General features: G+C 45.6%; 1 protein-coding gene across 7 annotated transcripts in view; it reads left to right on the top strand.

Annotated features, from left to right (window-relative positions):
• UACA (uveal autoantigen with coiled-coil domains and ankyrin repeats) overlaps positions 1 to 24224 on the top strand; it is an 83035-nt gene that overhangs the window by 8512 nt on the left and 50299 nt on the right. For 6 of the 7 annotated variants that reach the window (XM_029574791.1, XM_029574788.1, XM_029574790.1 and 3 more), the window contains exons 1-2: positions 16473 to 16884; positions 23553 to 23686. In XM_029574791.1, the coding sequence (XP_029430651.1) occupies positions 16753 to 16884; positions 23553 to 23686 (266 nt within the window). In that variant the 5' untranslated portion in view covers positions 16473 to 16752. Of the gene's footprint in view, positions 1 to 16472; positions 16885 to 23552; positions 23687 to 24224 lie in introns of those variants that run through there. The other variant, XM_029574789.1, reaches the window with a different exon arrangement.

Genomic DNA, 24224 nt, shown 5'->3' with positions numbered 1-24224 from the left:
AAAACATAAAATATATACCACATTATGACATTCTTGGTCAATGAAAGGCTTCTCAAGTAAGGTTTTTATTCCAAATATTTTCAGCTCAGTTCTTCTGGTAAATCGTTGCTATTTCCCATAGCACTTGCTTTCTTGTCACGTAATTGGGCTTTTACTTTTACTATCGGGATCCCCAAAAGATGGGAGGGGTTAAATAAAGAGGAAAGTCATTTCGCAGGTCTTTAAAGTTTACACGTTGCAGAGCTGGTGAGTAAGGTGGGGGGTGACCTGCTCCCAGGATGGCGGTTTTGTCACAAGGCTGGAAAAGGTAGATTTTAGACTGGATTTAAATAAGGCAAGAGTGGGAGCCAGCTCAGGAAGGCCGTTCCAAGCATACAGAAAGCACGGAGTCGGGAATGGAGAGGCGTGATATACGCTGTGGAGTGCGATAACGTCTGCGCAGGTTAAGTGTTTGAAATAAATTGGGAAGATATTGATTCCTAAGCCTGTTTAGAAGTGCTCAGGTGTATTAACTCTGCTGGACGAAGTTAATGTAACGTGCACTTTGAATATTTGGGCAGGAAAACTTACTTGGTACGCAGCAGCTAAGCGACCTGGGCTTATGACTGAAGAGAAACCAGTCTAGGCAGACCTGTGGTGCCTTTTAGTAGTAGCATGGTTGTGTGGACACTTAATGGTGAGCTGGCAAGGCCCGGGTGTAAATTTGAGAAGACTGTGCAAGCCAAGTCTTCCCAGACCTATCCTGGCTTTCAGAATTATCAGAATTATCCACCATGAATATGCATAAGATATACACTGGCAAGCTAGTGTTGCATATTCACTGTGCATATCTAGAACAAGAAACTTGGGAAATCGATAAGACTGCTTTCTGTATCACATTATTAACTTGACAGTACTTTGATCATACTAAGAGTGAGTAAATAGTCACAATAACTGCGGCAGTGCTGTTGTAACCACGCAGATGAAGATGTACCTGGAAGGAAGTCCATGGCTAGTCCTGATCAGGCAGTACAAGATGCGGATCAGGTTTAAATGGCCATTTTCACTCGCTGTACGTCTAAGTGCTGGGGTTATAGTTCAGGTCTGAGCTGCTGGGCTTGGGCCTCCTGTAACACACAGTATCGGTTGACAAGTCCAGAGGGCTGTGGATTTCTGCATATGTTGTGCTTCATTTTGGATGGTCTCATTCAGTGGCTGGCAGGATCCTGCGCGTCCCCCCACTGCCCCAGTGCGACACTAAGAACGCGCCTCCGCCCGGGTGGCACGCCAGCAGAGTTAGAGAAGTGGTGGTAGTCGCAGCATGGCCTCTCCTTCCTGCCTCTGGCCTGCAGTGGGCCCTGCACGCAGGAAGTCTGAGGAGGAGCAGGCAGAGCAGCGTCTGCCCCAAGGCCGATGGGGATAGAGGAGGTTACTGCTGCCACTTGGGGGGTGGGGGGTGCATGTGTGAGCCAGAGGGAAACCTCTTTTATATTTTTGTGAGCAAAAAACCCTTCCTCTCCTTCTGCTAATTCACGACAATCTCAAGGCACCTGAAAATCAAAAGTTCCCAGGCATGGAGAACAGGATTCCCTTTTTTTAATTCTTCAACACAAAAATCCAGTGATTAAAACTGTTTTGAAATATTTTATTGGTGTCTGGAAAGTTCTTGTGGCTTTTAATTGTTGGATGTTCATCAGCTGTGCCTTTTTTTTATTAGTGTGGTTTTACTGCTGTTGATATTTCTTGGAAGGGTGTCTTGCTTGTTTTTTGGTGAGGGCTGTGGGAATTCTCTTTTTTCCATTGTTGCACCATATACAGAGTCTGGCTCATTGCGGTTTCTAGTTATACTTTGTAGTCTCTTTATTCTGTGCTAGGCGAGGGTCTGTGAGTTCTGCACGTGTGACAGGTGAGGTGTTCTGCTTGCATGCGGCTCCTATAGAGGGATTTACAGCAGCTTGGATATTTGCAGGGTTGTTACTGTTTGCTGGCAGTTAGTGCTGTTCTGGTAGGGGAGACTTACGATTTGTGCAGTTTCTATTCAGTGAGTGCACTTTCTTTCCCTTGAGTCATTCTTAACAACACAAATATTCAGACTTTCCTGGGTTGTAACTAGCAGTGTATCGCAGGTATGCCTTGTCCTTCAGGTGTGTTGCCACGGGGGGGGGGGGGGGGGGGGGGGGGAGAGGTTGAGAACTCCTGGATTAATTAGTGTGTGAGAGCTTGGTCCTCCTTTTCATTCCCACCTTCCCCTCATTACAGAATTACAGAAATTGCTTTCCCTTTTGCGCGGAGAGCTGGGTGAGAACGGCAGGAGGTGAAAAGGCTCCTGTGGCTCATTATAACAGAAGGGATGGGGGAACCCACGTCGCGAGCCGAGAGCGGTGGGCACCAGTACTAGAACAGGCCTCCCTCCCTCCCTGCAAACTGTTCTTCTGCATCTGCCCAAGGAGGAGACTTTGGCTGCTCCGTGCACAACGGTCCCTACAGCTTACAGCTTTACTTTTCTTGATCTTTTCCTTTGGGAGGGGTTTCCAGGCATCTTTTCCATGAAAAAACATTTCTCTTCTCAGCAGCAGCTGCACTCTCATTGCCTCCCTTCTGGGGATCCTCAGGACAAAAGAGACACTACAGCAGGTATTTCCCTATCCCCAGAGAGCTTACAATCTAAGTTTGTACCTGAGGCAATGGAGGGTAAAGTGACTTGCCCAAGGTCACAAGGAGCAACAGCAGGACTCGAACCCTGGTCTCCTGGTTCATAGCCCCCCTGCTCTAAGCACTAGGCTACTCCTCCTCCCAGATCTGTAGGAAGGCTATAAAGGAGGCAGAAGAGGCTCGCTCTTCCACATGATTTCCACTTCCCTTCCCTTTTTTTTTTAACTAGGAAAAAAAATTCCAGACTTTAACTTTTCCTGTTTTAAAAAAGAATAGATTTTTAGAACTGCTGGATGCAGCTTCCTTCCTGGGAGAAAGGAATAGATTCTGTCTGATTTCTCTGCTGCCATTACAAGGGTGGAGGAGGACGGTGCCCTGTCTCGCCCCAGTGGTAAATTCTTCTGCAATGCTATTTTCTAGGTATATAATGAAGAGATCTGCTAATGTTAGGCCATTACAACAACAAAAAAAGCCTTCAGAGGCCTGGGCTTGCCTCTGAACTTGCTGCCTTGGCTAAAATTTCTGAATCTGTTGCAAGGCAATTCTGAGAGTTTTTGATGGATGCAGCTCAGCCTGGGACGCTCTCTAGCTGTTGCTAAAGGGGGTTGAGTTTTGTGCTCTTCCTTGACGTCTTGGTCGTATTCGGTGCAGCAGTCGGTGGTTCTCAGCCTTCTTCCCATCGGGACGCAATGGATGGGCATCCTCGCATGTGCTGCACTACTCATGGCCCTCCATGACAGACATGTAAAGGGACGGCACTAAGTGCCAGCAACAAGCCCTGTCTCTATTAGGAAAACTGAAGGAGCCGGGCTGCTAGAGATGCCTACGGACCTCAGGCACATGTGCAGCGCATCCAGAATGAAGAGGCCCTCGAGTACAAGAGAACTGAACAGGAAGCCGCAGCAAGCCAGACTCCTGTACTCCGTGCAAGATGGAAAACCAGAAACCTCAGCGCTCCTCACAAATGAGGAAATATAAACCCATGGGAACAGAAAACAAATTGTTCCACAACAGACTCTCCAACAATTAAATACTCCATAAGAAATTTGCAGACACCTATAATATTTTAAAACGGAGTACAAAACCTAATTAAAACTAATAAGGATGATAAAAAAAGAAAATATCGTGTTCCCCATGCCTGGCATCCTTTGATCTCCAGAAGCCCTGAGATTGTTGTGAATTAGCAGGCGGGGGGGGCCTTTCGCTCACGCGCTTTCTCCTCTCGATCACACACGTGCCCACCCTCGCACTCTCGATCACGCGCGTGCCCACTCTCAATCAGAGCATGTGCACCGCACCTCGCCAGCACCCTCCTGTCTCAGGAGCACAGCAGCCAGTAACTTGCCGTACCCTGATATGTATGAAAACCTTCCCAAGCGATCAAACGAAGCTTGGCCAAACCGTGACCAAGAACTCGCTCTTCCTCGCTCCTTTCCTGGAGGTTAGAGAGCGGGAGCGTCACTTCATCCTCCATTGCCACAGGCACAGAGTTAGACTGTGAGCCCTCTGGGGACAGGACCCTAGACCAAAAACAATGAGGACCCTGAAGAGCCCGGTTGGCTTAGGTTTGTTGGGTGTCATTTTTGTACCTTACCCCCCCCCCCCCCCCATACACACACACTTTTATACTTTAATCAGTTTGTTTATTTTTTATTTTGCTTTCTTTGTAAATCTGTCCTTTAGTGGCTCATAACTAAGCCTCTGCCACGAATAAAAAGTGTTTTTTAAATATCTCTCTGTCCTTTGATGGCTCTCGACCAGTCTCTAACACGTCTGTAAGCTAATCTCTCAGACTACTAGGGCATCAGGAGCGCAGGTTCAATTAGAAAAAAACAAATAGTGACTGATTAAAGAAACCTGTACTGCGTTCACTACTAGTGCGAGAGTTGCTACGTCGCAGAGCTCAAAGGTTACTTATAGACCTGTTAAAGGCTGCTCGGGAGCCAGCAAAGGACAGGGAGAGATTGAAAAACCAAAACGTTTTATACGTGGCAAAGAATCCAAAATTACTCTCACTGGGTACTTCCCACCGAACAAACCTAAGCTGACTGGGCCCTTTAGGCTGTCCTCGGTATGCGCTACAGGTTCGCTGGGTGGTTGTTGTTTTTCTAGTTCGTGCATTGAAAAAATGTGCCAGGACTCCCCGGGTACGTTTGCAGTATCGGTATTTATTTTTGTGCTTTCTGCTGTCCTGTACTGCACTATTTTGTACCAAAACACTCTTTATGCGTTATAAATATTATGTACTGTAATCAGTAAATACTGTAACCAAACCTGACCCAGCTTTCTGCAGGAAGCACAGGATATAAATAAGCCATGATGAAGGGTTTGACAGGGCAGCTTGGGTTTCTGCTGGGAATGGAGTAATGCCTCAGGAACTCTTAGCTCTTCATCCTGATTTTAGCCTCCTGAAAGCAGATCTATTTCCAAAATAGTTTTGGATATCCTGATGCAATCTCCTTTTTCAGCCTTTGCAAGAGGAGTTGCTTCAATGTTTGCTTCCTCCTTTGGTGGCAGTCCTGGAGAGCCCTCTCCTGTGGTAACGTGTAACCTGGTGGCAATTCTTGCACGGAGGCCACACAGCTAAAGACAACCCTGCCCCGTCTGAGGAAACATACAGGACACCTGGCCAGAGAGCTTTTGTCCTTTCAGCTCAGCAGGGTATGTGGAAGCACAAGAGATGCTCCCTCCCTTGATACCCTTGCAGCTTGCACTGCGAGTCTGGAGGGAATTGTAGTCTGTGTTTTGGCGAGGGGGAAGCTTGGCATGGAAAACACACAAATTCTCTGGATCTTTCTGCTGCTGTGACGCATCTAAGTTTGGCAGCTCCTATGCGAAGTGAATGCAGGTACAGCCTTCCCCTTGAGGGGCACAGTGAGAAGCTCTTCTGATGTAAACGCTACCATGTCGGAGTCCTCTGACGTCTCCGTTCCTCTCAGTCCTGATTCCTCCCTCCCCCACATAGATGAGCTTTTCTCCAAGCTGCTTGAAGTTTGATTCTTAACTGTAGGGACCCAATTTTTATTCATGACTGCATAGCGATTCCTCCAAGTTTACAAAATTAGAGTTCCTCAGTCTTGTTTCGAGTGCTCTTTAACAGTCCATGCAAGTTGAGCCACTTTTGTAATCCGTGCATTTGTGCACGGTGTCTGCAGAATTAGAGAGGAGGCTGCCTTATGCTATTCATCCCAAGGCTGTAGGTCTTCCATAGTGGCCTTTTGAAACAAATCTGTCCATTTCTGTTGGGCTTAATGCCAGGATGGATTTCTTACTGTCTCTCTTATTTTGGCCAGGCTATTAGCTTTTCAGAGTAAAACATTCGAGCTGGTGGAATTTCATCAGCATGGGTTCTCTTTGGGTTCCCCCACCCTCGATCATTCTGAAAGTAGTCTCATTTCACCCCGAGTTCTTTCGTGTTCAGCCACCTCAATGCGGGTGCATGCAAACAGCATGTAAACATAACTGAGCAGCTATTACGGAGACATTTTAGTGTGTGGGTTATTTTTTAACATGGGACATATTAATGCCTGCATCAGGGTAGGAGTAAAACATCACATTTCTGGTGGCCATTTTATTATATTCTCTGTGTGACATGATGAGGTCGTTTTTTTGATGGTTTGGTACACTCCCCTTCTGCGGGTGAGCTGAAGAATTAATGGGAAAGACTTTTGAGGAGGGAAGAGCTAAAGAAAAGAGGGTTTGTGAGGAGCAGGCAGTCCTGGTTCAAGCCCTTCACAGAAGGGCACACAGGTAGCGGATATTTCGTCTGAGGACAACACTGCTGGCGTTTCCGGAGACAGATGGGATGTGGGCTATGGACTGAGCTCCAGAGCAATCCTTTCCTGTAGGCGCTAGTTCCTGTGGCACTGTCCCCTGCTAGTGCACGATAGTCATTGGTGGTCTGATGTGGACAATCCCAAAGGGTCCAGCTCTGCCACTGGTGTCGGAGGCACATCTGGAACTCTGGACAGTCATGCACCAACAACTGGTCACAGAAGAGAATGAAGGTATTGGTGGTACAGATGGAGATCATACCCATGAGGACATTTCCCTATCTGTGGTTCCTACCTCCTGGCACTGTGTGGAAACTGCTCCATTCTATGGCTTCAGAGTTGGATGATGAGCTCCCCTCCTGGGGGAACATGAGCCTGCTCGCACAGGCAAGGGTCCTCATAGGTCACAGCAATGTCACACGATAAAGCTGTAACTTGATCCACCAAAACATTAACTGTAGAGATGCTCTCCCTTGCAGACAGTCTAGATGCTCTTTCTGCAGCAGACACATTTCCTTTCTCATATATTCCATTTCTGCGTGTATAGCCATCCATTCTACCTTCACACTGTTCTCGAGTTCCTGACTGCAAGCTGGTCTGCCATCATATCAGTGCTGGATAGTGGTGTTCCTGTTGGTGGGACAATGCTGTGATCTGAAGCCTGTTGCCGGCCACAGTGGTGCCTGTAGAAAAGCCACCCACACTAGTGCCAGATGTTAGCGGTACAGCCTAGAGGCTCGTCATGAATGTCTGGCCATGTGACGTACAGCTCAACTATCTGTTGTCTTGTGTATTGGGTGTCTGTGTCTCTTGGCAGCAGGTACATTGCTCTGCTGTTCCTATGGGAGATGGATCCTGAAATGCTGGTTGGTTCTCTTCAGCCTTGCTCGCTATGTTGGACCTCTCTGTGTGTTACTGTTGATCACCTGTGAAGATAAGACCTATTCCCCTGTATGTACCCAGATCAGTCCAGATCATGGGTTATGCTTCCCTTCTAGCAGGTAGAGACAGAGGAAAAACTTGAAAGGCACCCAAAGTTAAGCTGGTGTACTTCCTACATCCCTTCAGTATTTCTCTGTCTCCAGCAGATGGAGGTCGTGTAAACCCTGGACCTCTTTGTGTGTTACTGATGATCACCTGTGAAAATAAGACCTATTAGAACCTAGTACTATTACATCCTTCTGACCACCCTCAAACAGCTCTTTGTCCCAGAAAGACATTCCCTGCCATAATCAGGTGCTCCTTCTGCAATATCCATATCGGTGTGTCCAATATGGACAACAGAAAACATCTTGCTGAAATCACCCACACTTGGTCCTCCATTGGCATCAGCTACACTTTGCATGGTGGGCCTCCTCCCAGCTGGCTTTTGGTGAGTGACAGCTTGGCCTTGATAGCCGCCCTGGTGTCCCACCATTATTGCTTTAGCTGATGCACAATCCTGGCAGCTGAAATCCTTGGTAATGCTCTCTCAGATCTTCCTCTTCTTCAAGGATGTCGTCAGTCAGAAGAGCTCACTGCTTCTCGCAGACCCATTGCACGAGAAGATTCTTCTCTTCCTCCATGAAGCACACATCACGTTGGCTCCAGCCTCTTGTCATTTCCAGATACCTGTTGTGGGTCCTTCCCTGAGCATGATGCCCACTCAATGCTCACCCCCCCCCCTCCCCCCCGCTCTGACTGTATCTGCCCCCATCTCTGGTTACTTTCCACCAACTTGTGCATCGCACTTCTCCTGCTGTCACCACTTGCCCGTCTGTCGTGCACACTCGCACCCCCTCTCTCATGCTCTTCTCTCCACAGCCACAGATACCCACTCTAGGTACATGGAATAGATTGTGGTTTGGATGAGAGTTGGTTTAAAAAGCCACAAACAGGCCTGATTTTCCAGGATATCCACAATAAATTTGCAGGAGACATTTGCCTGCACTGCCTCCGTTGTATGCTAATCAGTCTCATGCATATTCATTATGGCTATTCTGAAAAGCAGGCCTGTTTGTGGCTTTCAGACTGGAGTTGACCACCTCTGGCTTAGTAAATAGGTTAGCGCTCTGCGGAAAGGGAAGTGCGTTCAGCTACAGCAGGAATCTCCCCTTCAGCTAAGTACAAAGGGGACGGTCAACATGAGCTGCTGCAAGAATGGAATTTGCCAGTCAAGATGGGCCTAATGGCCTTGTCTGCTGTCAGTCTGTTTCGTAGTCACATTTTTATTTATATATTTGTGGTCTGCATTCTTTCAGATCCAAAGTAAAAATCTTTTTTCCAGTTAGCCTATCCCAAACCTTAAGTATACTCTCTAATTTTTTCATTAAGAGTTATTACTGTTCTTTTTATAGCACTCTGCAGTCTTTTGATCTGGCTTTTTCTTCCAGCTGAGTTGTAACTAATCTCTCTTGAGCTCCAGTACCTTCACAGTTGCACATGACATTGGGTTTTTTCCAGGTTCTGTACCTTACTCCCACACAGTTCATCCTTTGCAGTGATTGCCCTTGGCCAGGGACCACAAACCGTGGCTCCCTCCAGATCTTGGCTAACATGGTCCCTAAGGCTGGCCGCTAGATGTTTCCATGGAGCTACTCCATTATCAATCTGAGGTCTTCTGCATGGCACTTCACAGCCCTTGACAGCAGGCTCCCTAGTCAAGGTGATAGAGAAAAATTGAAATGCAAACTTCTAAAAGCGGGTGGATCATTAGACAAAGTACTGTGGTAGGAGCCGAAGGGAAATAAATTGGGAGGGGGTCTGTGGGGAATCTTATGCACTCATCTATCCAGAACAGAGGGGCAAAAGGGGGAGCTGAGGTCTGTGGCGGGATTACAAGAGGAGGGAGGGCTCGGTTGGTTTTTAGTGCAAGCTCTGAAGTGCAGCCAGTCGCAGTCCTCCAGCTTTCTAACTGCAGGCCACGTCTAACCCTTCCTGCAAGGAGTATGGGTTTTTAAGTTTAAGTAGGAGGCTTCCTCCTCCTTTCCCTGATGGGTTCAGATGCCAGAGTGCTAATCCTTCTTATTATACAGGTTCTGGGACTGTCAAAAAGCCAAGAAGGGGCCCTCCACTTGGATCTTAGCACCAAAAACACAGAGTGTGGACTGCAACCCTCTCTCAGGGCTCCTTTTAGGTCCCTGGGATGCAGGCTGGGTGCTTTAGCCAGTTAAAGATGCTTGCTTGCTTTTTTTTTTTATTCAGGGTACGGCGCTGGCTGAGTCCTCGGTCTGTTATCTGAAGCTTTAAAATACAAAGAGAAGCCACATGACTGCTGCAGTTGACATTATCGGAAATATATTAAGAAAGTGCTGGCATAAAACCAGTAGTTGGGTAACTGGAGAAGCAGCAGCAGGAGCAGCACGTGGCCAGGTCCTGCTGGGTCCTCTCGGAGGACTCCTTGCCAGTTCGTGGAGGGTACTAAAGGCTTTATTTTATTTATTTATAAACTTTTTTTATACCGATATTTGTGGCAACATCATATTGGTTTACATTGTAACAGCAGGATGAAAATACAATGAACAGGGGGGGAGGTGCAAAAGGATGTTTAGGAACAGTAAGATTAGCGAAAGAAATAAGCGAACCAGTCAGCAGCATCAACAATAAATAATAATAAAGACAAGGTAAATATTCAACAAAAGTTGTAGTTATAATTACAACACCGTCACAACAAAAAGGAAATTGTGAATGTGATTGCAATCACAGACCAGTTTCTAACATAAGTTGTAGCAGAGATATGTACAATGTATATCAAATATTTGGCATGAAAGGGAGTAGAAGGGGGGAACAGAGGTTATTAGGGGTACGCTTGTTTAAATAGCCAGGTCTTAAGGTTAGCACGGAATTTAGAAGGACAAACTTCGAGCCGTAGGTTAGCGGGTAGGGAGTTCCAATAAGTGGGTCCAGCTATGGAAATAGCTCTTTCTCTTGTGGAAGTGAGGTGAGCGTGTTTTAGGGTGGGCACATGAAGAGTCCCATTCTTGGAGGCTCTAGTGAGTCGCTTTGAGCCTTTAGGTTGGAATGGTTCTTCAAGCCAACTGGAATTGTGGATGTGAATGGCTTTGTGGATTATAGTGAGGGTTTTGTAGACAATGCGGGAAGGGATAGGGAGCCAGTGCAAGTCTTTGAGGATGGGAGTAATATGGTCATATTTGCCGGCATTGGTAATAGTACGTGCTATTGCATTCTGCAGTAATTGGAGAGGTTTAAGAGAGGTGGAAGGGAGGCCTAGATAGAGAGAATTACAGTAGTCAAGTTTTGACACAAGGGTGGCTTGTATGACAGTGCGGAAGTCACTGGTATGCAGTAGAGGTTTTAGTTTTTTCATGACGTTGAGCTTGTAGTAGCCTTCCTTGAGGATTTTATTGATATGATTTTTTAGGTTCAGTTGTTGGTCAAGTTGCACCCCAAGGTTTTGTGCACTGGGCTGCGTAAGGTAGGAGTTAAAGGCAGGATCATTTGCAAGGTTGGGATTGGGGGGAGTATGTTGTGAGATGAATTAAGGGCGAGGTGGAGATTGGAGAGTAGGGTATTTATGGAGGCAAGGCACTTCTTCCAGAAATCAATTGCATTGGTAAGGGAGTCACGAACAGGAATAATGATTTGAACATCATCAGCGTACAGGTAGAACTTGAGACCGAGATCTGTAAGGAGGTGACAAGAGGGGGATGAGGTAGATGAGAGGGAGGAGCCTTGGGGAACTCCTTGGGGCAGCGCGTGGTGGGAGGATTCGGCATTGTATTGCCTATTTTGACAGAGTATTGTCTGTCGGAGAGATAGGAGGTGAACCAGCTAAGAGCTAAGCCTGAGAGGCCAATGTCAGTGAGAAGGGAGAGGAGGTGGGTGTGGCTTATGGTATCAAATGCAGTAGAGATGTCCAAGAGGGCCAGGATGAAGCAATGTCCTTGGTCCATTCCTCTGATGAGGTAATCAGAGAGGGAGAGAAGCAGGGTTTCTGTGTTAAGGTGTTTACGAAAGCCGAATTGTGAGGGGTGGAGTATATTATTTTCTTCAAGGTAGTTTGTTAGCTGGGAGTTGACCACCTTCTCCATGATTTTTTAAATGAATGGGAGGTTAGAAATAGGCCGATTAGTTAGCTGGGTCTTGTGGGTCTAGGGAGGGTTTTTTAAGAAGGGGTTTGATAACCGTGTGCTTTTGAGGGGGCTTTACTAAAATGCTTAGCAAATGGGCTCCTCAGTTACCAAACTGTACATGGGGGGGGGGGGGGGTCCACTCGCCCCATTACATCTGACGTAGTTAGCAAGTTTCCAGATGGGCGCCAGTTCCTTCCTAGGGCTAAAAGAAGGGACAGTATCCTACAGGTGGCCGGCTACAGAATATCAGCAGGGAGAACCCAGCTGTCAACTATCTTACATCGCTCAGCGGGCCTGGAAAACTTAGACGGGAGGCAAGGTCGACCTCCACTGTGCCGGTCTCCTCACTGCGGGCTGCTCTGAGCTGTGGCAGTGAACACGGAGAGGTTAAATATTAGGATTTGGGATATAATAATTTAATGTTTTTATCATTAACCTCATCCTAACAGTTAAAACAAGGCAATGTGTCCGTGAAAAGGTCTAAAATTTGTTTATGCTTATGTTTCTATCACAAATTTAACTCATAAATTGAATTGTAATAAAAATGAATACACTGACCATTCATTTTATATATATTTCTGCTGGTTTCATTCGCCAGTTTTGCCACTGCCTTGTAATATTGTCTGTGCTCACTCTCCTGTACAATACATAACACGTGGATGTTGCACTGATTTTGTATTTTTTATTGTACTTTTCCTCGCATGCTGAAGACTTTTAATAAGTCTTCCCATACCTGTCCACTCATGACCAACTCCCAAGGGAGCATATTAGTGTCACTGCAAAAGTCAATTCATCGTCTACAGAAGTTGGATTTCTGATGAAATTTGAGATTGAATCTCGGGCTGACCCAGCCATTGGGGTATGGATAGATTCACTGCAGACGTGAGCTGTTTCTTACAGCAGAGGGGGTGAACACTTTATTCATTCCCATGCTATTGAACTCACAGAGAAATCCTAGATGTGTGAGGTCCTATGACTGCATCCATTCATGGTTATCTGAAACTTTGCATGTTAAGACATTTATAACGGTTTTTGTGCACAGAAGACTTCAGAACAGTTTTGCAAGCTCAGATTTTTGTTGGGTGTTGTGGCTTCTACTCTGCCTTCCCTCCAGCTGTTGCAGAATTCTGTGGCCGGCTTGCTTTCTGGTTAAAAAAAAAATAAAAAAAATCATATTACCCCAGTTCTAGCCGCCCTTCATTGGCTGCAATTTAGAGCTAGAAATAGATAGAATTAAGATCTTACAATTCATAAATTGATAAAGACCAATATCACCCCCTGGGCAGGTGCCACACTACGTATTTATACCCCCTCAAGAATGTTAAAATTGGTTTGTTAGAGGTTCTAGCGGGATAGCAGGCCTGGTTCTGTCGAACACGTTACCTGAACATCTTAGACTGCAGAGGGATACAAAGATTTTTAAAATAGTTGTAAGGACCTGCTTTATAATGTGCAAAAATAACTAATGCATATACAGATTTCATTCAGCTAACTGTCAATGTGGATTTGGATTTTCAGAAGGCGTTTGACAAGGTCCCTCATGAGAGGCTTCTAAAAAAACTAAAAAGTCATGGGATAGGAGGCGATGTCCTTTCGTGGATTACAAACTGGTTAAAAGACAGGAAACAGAGAGTAGGATTAAATGGACAATTTTCTCAGTGGAAAAGGGTAAACAGTGGAGTGCCTCAGGGATCTGTACTTGGACCTGTGCTTTTCAATATATTTATAAATGATCTGGAAAGGAATACGACGAGTGAGGTTATCAAATTTATGATATAAAATTGTTCAGAGTAGTTAAATCACAAGCGGATTGTGATACATTACAGGAAGACCTTGTGAGACTGGAAGATTGGGCATCCAAATGGCAGATGAAATTTAATGTGGACAAGTGCAAGATAAAAATTAGGGATGTGCATCGTTTTTCTGATGGATAAAAATATCGTGGGGTCCCCGAAAGCGATAGGAAAGCCCCATGAAATTTTTGTGTGGTTTTCTTATCGTTTGGGGGGCGGGGGGGAGAAAGGGCACACAGAAAAAAAACAACCCCAAACCCACCCAACCCTTTAAATCTAATTTTAGAATTCCCCCCCCCCAAAATTTTTTTCCTAAAGTACCTGGTGGTCCAGCGGGGGTCCCGGGAGCGATCTCCCGCTCCCAGGCCTTTGGTTGCCACTAATCAAAATGGCACCGATGGCCCTTTGCCCTTACCATGTAATAGGGGCTATCGATGCCATTAGCTGGCCCCTATCACATGGTAGGAGCAATAGATGGCCCGTGCCATTTTTTAAGATTGTACTGTGTACAATTTTGGTCGCTGCATCTCAAGAAAGGTATAATTGCACTGGAGAAGGTACAGAGAAGGGCTACCAAAATGATAAAGGGGAATGGAACAGCTCCACTATGAGGAAAGGCTGAAGAGGTTAGGACTTTTCAGCTTGGAGAAGAGACGGCTGAGGGGGGGATATGATAGAGATGTTTAAAATCATAAGAGGTCTAGAACGGGTAGATGTGAATTGGTTATTTACTCTTTCAAATAATAGAAGGACTGGGGGGCGCTCCATGAAGTTAGCATGTGGCACATTTAAAACTAATCGGAGAAAGTTCTTTTTCACTCAACGCACAATAAAGCTCTGGAATTTGCTGCCTGAGGATGTGGTTAGTGCAGTTAATGTAGCTGGGTTTAAAAAGGATTTGGATAAATTCTTGGAGAAGTCCATTAACAGCTATTGATCAAGTTTACTTAGGGAATAGCCACTGCTATTAATTGCATCAGTAGCATGGGATCTTCTTAGTGTTTGGGTAATTGCCAGGTTCTTGTGGCCTGGTTTGGCCACTGTTGGAAACAGGATGCTGGGCTTGATGGACCCTTGGTCTGACCCAGCATGGCAACTTCTTAAGGCTCCAGAATATTTTTCAGAAATTATGGTGACCTTACAACAGCTGAATTTCTATTTTTATTATTTTATTATTTTCTGTTTTTTAAATTTTGTTATAAAGAGGAAAAGACCAGAACTGGTTAAGAAAATGTTGACTTAAACTCTATAAACCAGTCGTTGTCAACACAGGTCAAAACCTCTTATTTTTTTTAATTGCAAAGATAAACCGTCTTTAATCTTTTCTTATATTCTTAATCCTTAATCTTTGTGTGTAATGCAAACCATTGCGTGCTGTATTTGGCTCACAAAATTGCTGCTTAACTGGCCAGACTTATACATTGATCCTTAAATTTCATTTTCAGTTATGCGTACGCCCAAATTGAATTGGGAAAACTAGAGGGTAATTATTGGCCTTTCAGCAGAAGTGAATGGGCCCTAGAGTCCTTAGTAGCTGCCCTGTATGTGGTTTGTTTTGCACTGTGGTTCTGGATCGTCAGGGGTGAGGCCTAGGGGAAACCAAGGTTGAAATCCTGCTCTCTGTGCCCTCGGGCATTACCTCGGGTATAAACTTAGTACCTGAATGTATCTCGCCGTGAGCTAAAAGTCTCCCAAGGTCACATGTATGTGTCGGTAGTAAAACAGAGGCCCATCCACAGCAGCTGCTCCGCTCCACAGTCTCTTGGCTTGGGGGTGCTTTTCTTCTTACAAATGCATGCAGGACTCTGTTCCTAATGTAGAAACGTATAAGGGCGGTGCAGGGAACACTGTAAATCATTATTATGTCTCTGAGCCTTCTCCATTAACACATTGGGAGACAGACTGGCAGCAGTAGTAAGCTGAAACCTTGCTGGCAATACCCAGAATAGGGTCCAGACTTGCAAAAAAGTAGTCTTTGCAGACAAGGCGTGTTCAGCTAAATTAAGGACTTGATGTGTATGGGTCAGCATTGAAGCTTGCATTGCCCCAGCTGGATCGAGTACTCCAGTTGTATCTGTGGGAATGCGATCCGTCGACTTGCCAAACACTCCATCACGCTCTGACAGCGTGGCGTGCGCGGCTCCGATGGGATCCAATAGCTGGCCAGCAAGGGTTTGGGAGTTGTGTGGCTCTACCAATAATATTTGGAGTCTGAGGAGCTGTAGAAATATGGTAAGGACACTACATCTGGTGTGGAATCTCTGCAGGAACAGCGCTGTGAGAGCACAGATTTAGGCCAGGTCAGGAAAGGTTAGGTAGGATGAGCGAGGTGCCTGACCTCCCAACGAGCTCATTAGCACGGAGGTGGACTCTCCAACTGCTGCCCATCCTTTCTAGCCTATCTTGAAAGGTTGTTGCCCTTTACTGTTTGATTTTTTCACCTAATCATTTTGTTAAACTTAGATTGTGAGCTCTCGGGGGATACGGAGCGAGACCTACAGTAACTGAATGTAATCCACTTTGAAGTGTTACGAAAGGCAGAATATAAGTAAAGTTGGGAAAAAAAATGAAACCAAGAGTTTTTTTTGCAGGTGCAATGAGATGCATTTTGACCACTACTTGTGTTTAACAAATGTGAAAGGTTTGCATTGAGAGGGAAGCAGGTGCTGAAGCACAGCATAAGAACAAGGCTCCAACATCTGTAATCTCCCTGTGCTCACCCACGGCTGGAGAAGAAGCTGGTTGGGGAAGGCTGGATTTTTTCTTCCTTACTGTTACACTGGCCCTGATGGTTCCCAAATGTTTGCACTTTTGTTACAGGTGCTACCTCTGAATTGGACTCCTAGTCTTAATGATCTTAGAGTGAGCAGGTCCACTGTGCACGTGGCTGTGTGGGATTGCTGTACCCTTTGAGAGGTGCTTTTGCGTGGCTCCTGCTGAACTGCAGCTTGTCTGAATGAGCCCGACTCTTGGGGGAGTGCTGGCACCAATTCTTGCCTTGCCAGCTGAGCTTTTAGTACCAGCCTCCCTGCTGTCCCCCATGGCCCGGGCTGCGATACCATCGGTCAACTTGCCACACTTATTACTCAGCACACGAGCATGCATAGAATGTGTAACAACTTTTTCCTGTCACTCACATGTCAACTAGCAAATGTCCAAAATAGACTTTGTGTCTGCCTGCTGTGCAGCCTTTATTCCAGGTTCAGGCAGCTGCAGACACCCAGATTACAGCAGCCTGCGTTCAGGAGCGGAGCTGGGATGCAGCGCCTCTCGTGAGACGTTGGAAGGGGACAGCCAGCCCTGCACAGGGCTCAGGCTGTCCCCCCTCTCCCTCTTTCACTGGCACTCTGTGCTGAAGGCCACGGCACAGGATGGGGAGCACACATGGAGTGCCAGCAAGGCCGGGAGTGCTGTAAGAGTCTGCGTGTGACCTATGGCCTCGGTGGGCTGTCTGCAGCCCATTGAGCAACCCTTGTAGGACCCATGGCCACAGTGGGTAATCCGTGTGAAGCCTCTCACAGATGGGACTGTGCCCAGGGGTTTGCTGCTTGGAAGAGGAGCTGTAGGTGGGGGCTTCGGATCCGCCACTGGTTCTCCTGTACTGCCAAAGACATGGTAGGTAGTGTAAAAAGAAACCTGCTTACAGTGACTTCTGTTTCTCTGTGGGCTGCTGAGATCTGATGCCTTCGCTTGGGGATAGTCCATTGGTTTGAAATTGTATGAGGCGCTCGGGTAGGTCTGAAAGAAAAGATGCCTGGAGCGAGGAGGATGTCCTTAACCTTTGCTGCCTGCTCTCTTGGGTCACTGCTGTTTGAGCACAGTGGAGCTTCTCAATGATCAAACAGTGTCCCAGACGCTGCTCTCTCCTGTTAGCACAATACTGGCATATGATACAGTACAACCCTGAGAGTAAGTACTCGTACTCATTTCAAATTAATGTTTGTATTTAGGGTGCTGTACCGCTGGTTGCGCTTTGACCCTTTCGGGACTCTGGGTTCTGATCTAGAGAGAGGAGTACCTACATTTTGTTTTGGAAGGTATCTGTATCTTTCTCTTGTGCTTTCCATAGCGCTACATACCCACAAGGCAGCATGTCGGTAATTTGCATGTGAAATGATGGCTCTCATATGGAGCTCTTTGGATCTCACTAGCCAATCTTATGGCATTTTGATAGTTTTAGAAATCACCAGTGTGTTGTAGTATTACAGTAAAACATTTGAAATAGAATTTTGATGGGAGCTGCTCTGCCAGATACTTTGTGAAATGAAAACACACACAAAGATAGGTGATTTTATTTGCATAAGAAATCTAAAAAAATCTTTTGAACTTTAATCAGTGGTCCCAGACTGCAAAGATAAAGCAATGAAGGCTTGGGTAGCCGGTAGTGCTTAGTATGAAGGTCCTTTCCAATATGCTCTATAATTTTAATAATTATGGCCACAAACAAGCCACAAATGCTGTCAGACTATAGCGAAGTAGTGATTATGGAAGGAAGTATTTAAATAACCCCTGGTGCAGATCCAGCTCAAAGCACGGATCAGTGTTGGGTATCGGAATTTTAATTACAAAATAAAATCTTCAAAAATATTAAGACTGACCTATGATTATTTAAAAGGCTTTGAAAGCACTTGAGTGCTCGTAGAGCCTATTATGCAGTCCATAAGAATGTTTAGTTCTAATTATTTTCTGAAAGTTCATATACCTAGGGTTATTTAAAGTGGTTATTGGTTAATATTGTGAAGATTTAATAATCTTTGTGTGTTGACTAAGATCCTGCTGCTGAGATGCTCAGATTCTGATACCTCCTAGAGCCTCTTGGGAGCATCACACATGCATTGCATGGAAATCTGCAGAGCTCCGCTTTCCAAAGGGGCATGGAAAGACTGAAAGGGAATTTATGTAGGAACCTCTAGGTTTTCTCTCCCCCCCCCCCCCCCCCCCCCCCCCGAATTCTGGCAGTGTTTCCCAATCTTTGCAAACCCAGGGCACACCTATATTAAACGTTGTGTTGTGTGGTAGGGCAGGCAATGTGGACCTGGTGAGAACTCATGGTCAAATGAAGAGCTAAGGAAGTAGAGCCCCACCAAATTTTGAGGGAGCGAGGAGACAGACACACATGAACTCATTATAGTGAACCAGCTCCCTCTATGGGCCAGTGCAGGAGAAGGGAGAACTGGTGTGATGTGGGTAGCTGGCTTGGTTACAGTGGCTGCCGGAGCTGCTGCTCACAAAACTGAAAGTGAGTCATATCCAGTGCTCAGGACACCCTCTCTCCATCTCTCTGTGCTTGCAGACAAGACAGATATCCGGCCTAGTGTTGCCAGATTTTTTTTTTTTTTTAAGCCTTAAAAATTGCTTATTTTCGAAAGAATATAGCCAGTTAAGTGGTGCAGCTTTTATGTTAAAAATAAAGTGAAGTCACGAGACGTGATAAGCTAGGGAGGACGTTCCTACCTTGGCTCTGGGTGCTGCGCCCATCGTATCCTAACTAATCAGCAATATTATCAAGGAATTGGGATCTTTCTCGAACAGGATCGGACAACTCTTATGTCCTTAGTTCGTTTTATGCCAAAAAAAAAAAAAAAAAAAAAAGGAGATGGAACTAAAATCACTAGAAGGCAGAAGGAAAAACCACATGGAGTTGAACGTAAAATGGCGCTGGTATTGGCTTCTCTAGAGAGAGAAGATTGGCAGGAAGGTCTTGTTTCAAATCTGTACGTCTTGCCGTTCTGGACGAAAAACTAGCAGGAATTTCTTCTCAACTTACCTATGTCCCAAACGCCTTCTTAGAATTAAACCCTCTGCTCGATCAGGCAGAAAAGAGGGATATCCCTGTTGGAAGATGATGCAACCAAGGCTAAGATGGCATCTTTAGAAAAGCTTCTTGCTGAGCAGACTGAAAAATTAGATGATATCGAGAATCCCTCCAGGCAATCAAATCTTTGCTTTCTGGGGTTCCCTGAATTGGTTGAGGATAAAAAAATCTCAAAGCAGCATTAAAGCTTTGGCTGCCAGAGGAGCACAACAGCTAGTAATTGAGGGCGCACCAGCTTGGGGCGTGTAAAGAGGGAGAGTCAAGATCATGAACTGTGATTATGAGCCAAATTCAATATTTTAATAAACATGCCATCAGGCAAACTTATAGGAAAAAATCAGAGATCTCCTCTAAAGGGCATTGGGTACGATTCTTTCAAGATTACTCGGCCTGCGTATCTTCATTCCGCTGGAGCTTCTCCCAGGCAGATTAAATTTGCACTTCTTTACCCAGCAAAACTTAAGATTTGGCACAATGGTCAAACTAAGCTCTTTGAAAAGGCTGCTGATGCTCATCAATTCGTGAATGGCCTATCCTGAGAATTGGTTCTGCGAAACCTTGCAGATCTGTGAAACCGGAGATCTACTGGCGATTACAGCTTTTAAAAGCCCTCTTGGCATCCTTACTATTATTTGCTTCTTTGTGCTACTTTTGGATTTTTTCACTTGGAAGTGGAAAAAAGGAAAAATCCATATATTTGGACAATTGACAGATTGTGACAACAGATTCCTTGATCCAGATTAAGGATATTGTTTCTTGATCTTACCACCTATGGTGATCCTTAGAAGAAAAGCTATACAATTCCCACCAGTTTAGATCTATGTCTTTGTGGTAAGGGTGAGGAAGGCCGAGGGATCCTACTGAGGATTTACTATTCAGTAGTTGTCTGCTTGTGTCCCCGAAGCCTCTCTCAGGTATGAATTCTTATGTTGTTTTTCAAGGCCCCAGTGCATACCGGTCTCCTGAGTGACCTATACAACAAAATAAGGCCGTATAAAGAGTCTCACGGGGTATTAACAGCCTACTTTTAGGTTTGCACCATGAAGGGATGTGAAAGAAGGAGAGAGAAACTTCCCTATTTTCTGAGAGTGAACTTAGAGTGTGGCCCGGGCTATAAACAATGGGCTTAGACCTACAATGAAGGAACAAGACATCAAGAAGGAACATCGCAGCAGAAAATCAAAATCTCGCTTCTCCATAAACATTAGGAGAGGGGTCTTTAGCCTCCGCTGACTCTGTTGCTTCAGAAAGACTAAATGAATTCTTTGCTTCCGTGTTTACTAATGAGGGTGTTGGGGAGATACCAGTTCCGGAGATGGTTTTCAGGGGTGATGAGTCAGACAAACTGAACGAAATGACTGTGAACCTGGAAGATGTAGTAGGCCAGATTGACAAACTAAAGAGTAGCAAATCACCTGGACCGGATGGTATGCATCCTAGGGTACTAAAGGAACTCAAAAATGAAATTTCTGATCTATTAGTTAAAATTTGTAACCTATCATTAAAATCATCCATTGTACCTGAAGACTGGAGGGTGGCCAATGTAACCCCAATATTTAAAAAAGGCTCCAGGGGCGATCCGGGTAACTATAGACCAGTGAGCCTAACTTCAGTGCCAGGAAAAATAGTGGAAACTATTTTCAAGATCAAAATCGTAGAGCATATAGAAAGACATGATTTAATGGAACACAGTCAACACAGATTTACCCAAGGGAAGTCTTGCCTATCAAATCTGCTTCACTTTTTTGAAGGGGTTAATAAACATGTGGATATAGGTGAACCGGTAGATGTAGTGAATTTGGATTTTCAGAAGGTGTTTGACAAAGTCCCTCATGAGAGGCTTCTACGAAAACTAAAAAGTCATGGGATAGGAGGCGATGTCCTTTCGTGGATTACAAACTGGTTAAAAGACAGGAAACACAGAGTAGGACTAAATGGTCAATTTTCTCAGTGGAAAAGGGTAAACAGTGGAGTGCCTCAGGGATCTGTACTTGGACCGGTGCTTTTCAATATATATATAAATGATTTGGAAAGGAATAAGACGAGTGACATTATCAAATTTGCAGATGACACAAAATTATTCAGAGTAGTTAAATCACAAGCAGACTGTAATACATTACAGGAGGACCTTGCAAGACTGGAAGATTGGGCATCCAAATGGCAGATGAAATTTAATGTGGACAAGTGCAAGGTGTTGCATATAGGGAAAAATAACCCTTGCTGTAGTTACACGATGTTAGGTTCCATATTAGGAGCTAGCACCCAGGAAAAGGATCTAGGCATCATAGTGGATAATACTTTAAAATCGTCGGCTCAGTGTGCTGCAGCAGTCAAAAAAGCAAATAGAATGTTAGGAATTATTAGGAACGGAATGGTTAATAAAACGGAAAGTGTCATAATGCCTCTATATCGCTCCATGGTGAGACCGCACCTAGAATACTGTGTACAATTCTGGTCGCCACATCTCAAAAAAGATATAGTTGCGATGGAAAAGGTACAGAGAAGGGCAACCAAAATGATAAAGGAAATGGAACAGCTCCCCTATGAGGAAAGGCTGAAGAGATTAGGGCTGTTCAGCTTGGAGAAGAGACGACTGAGGGGGGATATGATAGAGGTGTTTAAGATCATGAGAGGTCTTGAACGAGTAGATGTGACTCGGTTATTTACACTTTCGAATAATAGAAGGACTAGGGGGCATTCCATGAAGTTAGCAAGTAGCACATTTAAGACTAATCGGAGAAAATTCTTTTTTACTCAACGCACAATAAAGCTCTGGAATTTGTTGCCAGAGGATGTGGTTAGTGCAGTTAGTGTAGCTGGGTTCAAAAAAGGTTTGGATAAGTTCTTGGAGGAGAAGTCCATTAACAGATATTAATCAAGTTTACTTAGGGAATAGCCACTGCTATTAATTGCATCAGTAACATGGGATCTTCTTAGTGTTTGGATAATTGCCAGGTTCTTGTGGCCTGGTTTGGCCTCTGCTTTTTTTGACTGCTGCAGCACACTGAGCCGACGACTTTAAAGTATTATCCACTATGACGCCTAGATCTTTTTCCTGGGTGGTAGCTCCTAATATGGAACCTAACATTGTGTAACTACAGCAACGGTTATTTTTCCCTATATGCATCACCTTGCACTTGTCCACATTAAATTTCATCTGCCATTTGGATGCCCAATCTTCCAGTCTTGCAAGGTCCTCCTGTAAAGTATCAGTCTGCTTGCGATTTAACTACTCTGAATAATTTTGTATCATCCGCAAATTTGATAACCTCACTCATCGTATTCCTTTCCAGATCATTTATAAATATACTAGCCGTTAAGCCCGTAACAACGGGCTTCATTTAAAAAATTTTTTTCGGTCTATTTCCTTCCCACTTCCTCCCCCCTCCTCCCACCTCACTCTCTCCTCCCCCTCTATTCTCCCTCTCCTCCCCTCACCTCACTCTCTCCTCCCTCCTTCCCCCCACCTCACTCTGTCCTCCCTCTCACCTCCACCTACCTCACTCTCACCTCCCCCCTCCCTCTCACCTCCACCCACCTCACTCTCTCCTCCCTCCCACCTCCCCCCTCTATTCTCCCTCTCCTCCCCTCACCTCACTCTCTCCTCCCTCCCTCCACCTCACTCTGTCCTCCCTCTCACCTCCCCTCACTCTCTCTCCTCCCTCCCACCTCTATTCTCCCTCCCCCTCAGCTCACTCTCCTCACTCTCTCCTCCTCCCTCCCCTTTCAGCTGATCACAACCGGCAGACAGGGGGGGGTGTCCCTCCCTCGCGCGCGTCGCCGCCGCTACTGCTCCTCCCTCCCTCCCTCGCGCGTCGTCGTCACTACTACTACTCCCTCGCGCGCACCAAATGGGAGGTCTCCGGGGATCTCTCTCTCGCGCGCGCAAGAGAGACTTCCGGCGACCTCCCATTTCTGTATCTGTGCCGCCACCGCCGCTTCTCCCTGCGTGCGCGAGAGAGAGACCCCACCGGAGACCTTCCGTGCCGCCGCCGCTGCTGCTCCTCCTCGCCACTTCAAAGAAAGCCGTCCACTGGGCTCCCCTCGGACCGACGTGCTCACGCATGCGCAGTAGAGCTGCTCTCTACTGCGCATTTGCGGCACGTCGGTCCAAGACCATTTATATGGTAGATTGAAAAGCACCGGTCCAAGTACAGATCCCTGAGGCACTCCACTGTTTCCCCTTTTCCACTGAGAAAATTGACCATTTAATCCTACTCTCTGTTTCCTGTCTTTTAACACAGTCACACCAACTATGGTTACAGAAACCATTTATTTAGGTGACGAAATCTCCTGTCCCCAGTGCTGAGAGATTTCAGCACCTCATGCGTTCATTTGCTAAACTCGTAGCATTTAAGGGTCTGTGAGCTTGTGGCCCCAAGAATGGTGGGGTAGTCATCCTTTCTCCTATCCTGACCTTGCTGTTTTGCTCTGTCTTGGTAACTCAAGACTTTGTTTTATTTTACAGCAAACTGCAGACTGGAATAAGTACGATGACCGGCTGATGAAGGCAGCAGAGAGGGGCGATGTGGACAAGGTCTCTACTGTTCTTGCAAAAAAGGGCATCAACCCTTGTAAACTGGATCTGGAAGGGCGCTCTGCGTAAGTACTTCCCAGGAAGAAGGCTCTCCTCCATTCCAGGGCAGCCCCTTAAGCCACGTTTCCCGAAGTTTGAGGTTGCTGTGATAAAATTTTATTATAAAATATCTCGGAAGCAGTACTTGGCTCTTATGAGCCGTTACAGTCAAATACATCCCTGCCTCTAAACGTATGGATTATTTTGCATAACATTTTCCAGCTGGTTGGCATTTTCTCATATATGCTAATAAGACTGGGTTCTTGTAAGTCATGTGATTTTCTTGTAAATTGAACCCAGAGAGCAGACACAAAAGTTAATGCTGACTTCTAACGCACTGCTCAACCTTTAACATACTTTTTAACCCTACAAGTCTCAGCGGTGCAATCCCGATAAGCGCTGTAATTCTTTTTTCTTCACGTCGCTTAGAAAACCTTCTCAGAGCACCCTGTTGTGCTTCCACTCTCTAGAAAGGTAATGGGGTTTTGATGAGTTGGAAAGAGCCTTGGAAATGGGGCTCTTGTTAAAAGGATGTCTTTCAACTTTTTTCAATCTGAGACGAAA

Source organism: Rhinatrema bivittatum, chromosome 13, assembly GCF_901001135.1.
Source record: "Rhinatrema bivittatum chromosome 13, aRhiBiv1.1, whole genome shotgun sequence".
NCBI lineage: Eukaryota > Metazoa > Chordata > Amphibia > Gymnophiona > Rhinatrematidae > Rhinatrema > Rhinatrema bivittatum.
Note: the sequence above shows the minus strand (reverse complement) of the source record. Positions and strands in the feature narration are given on the sequence as shown.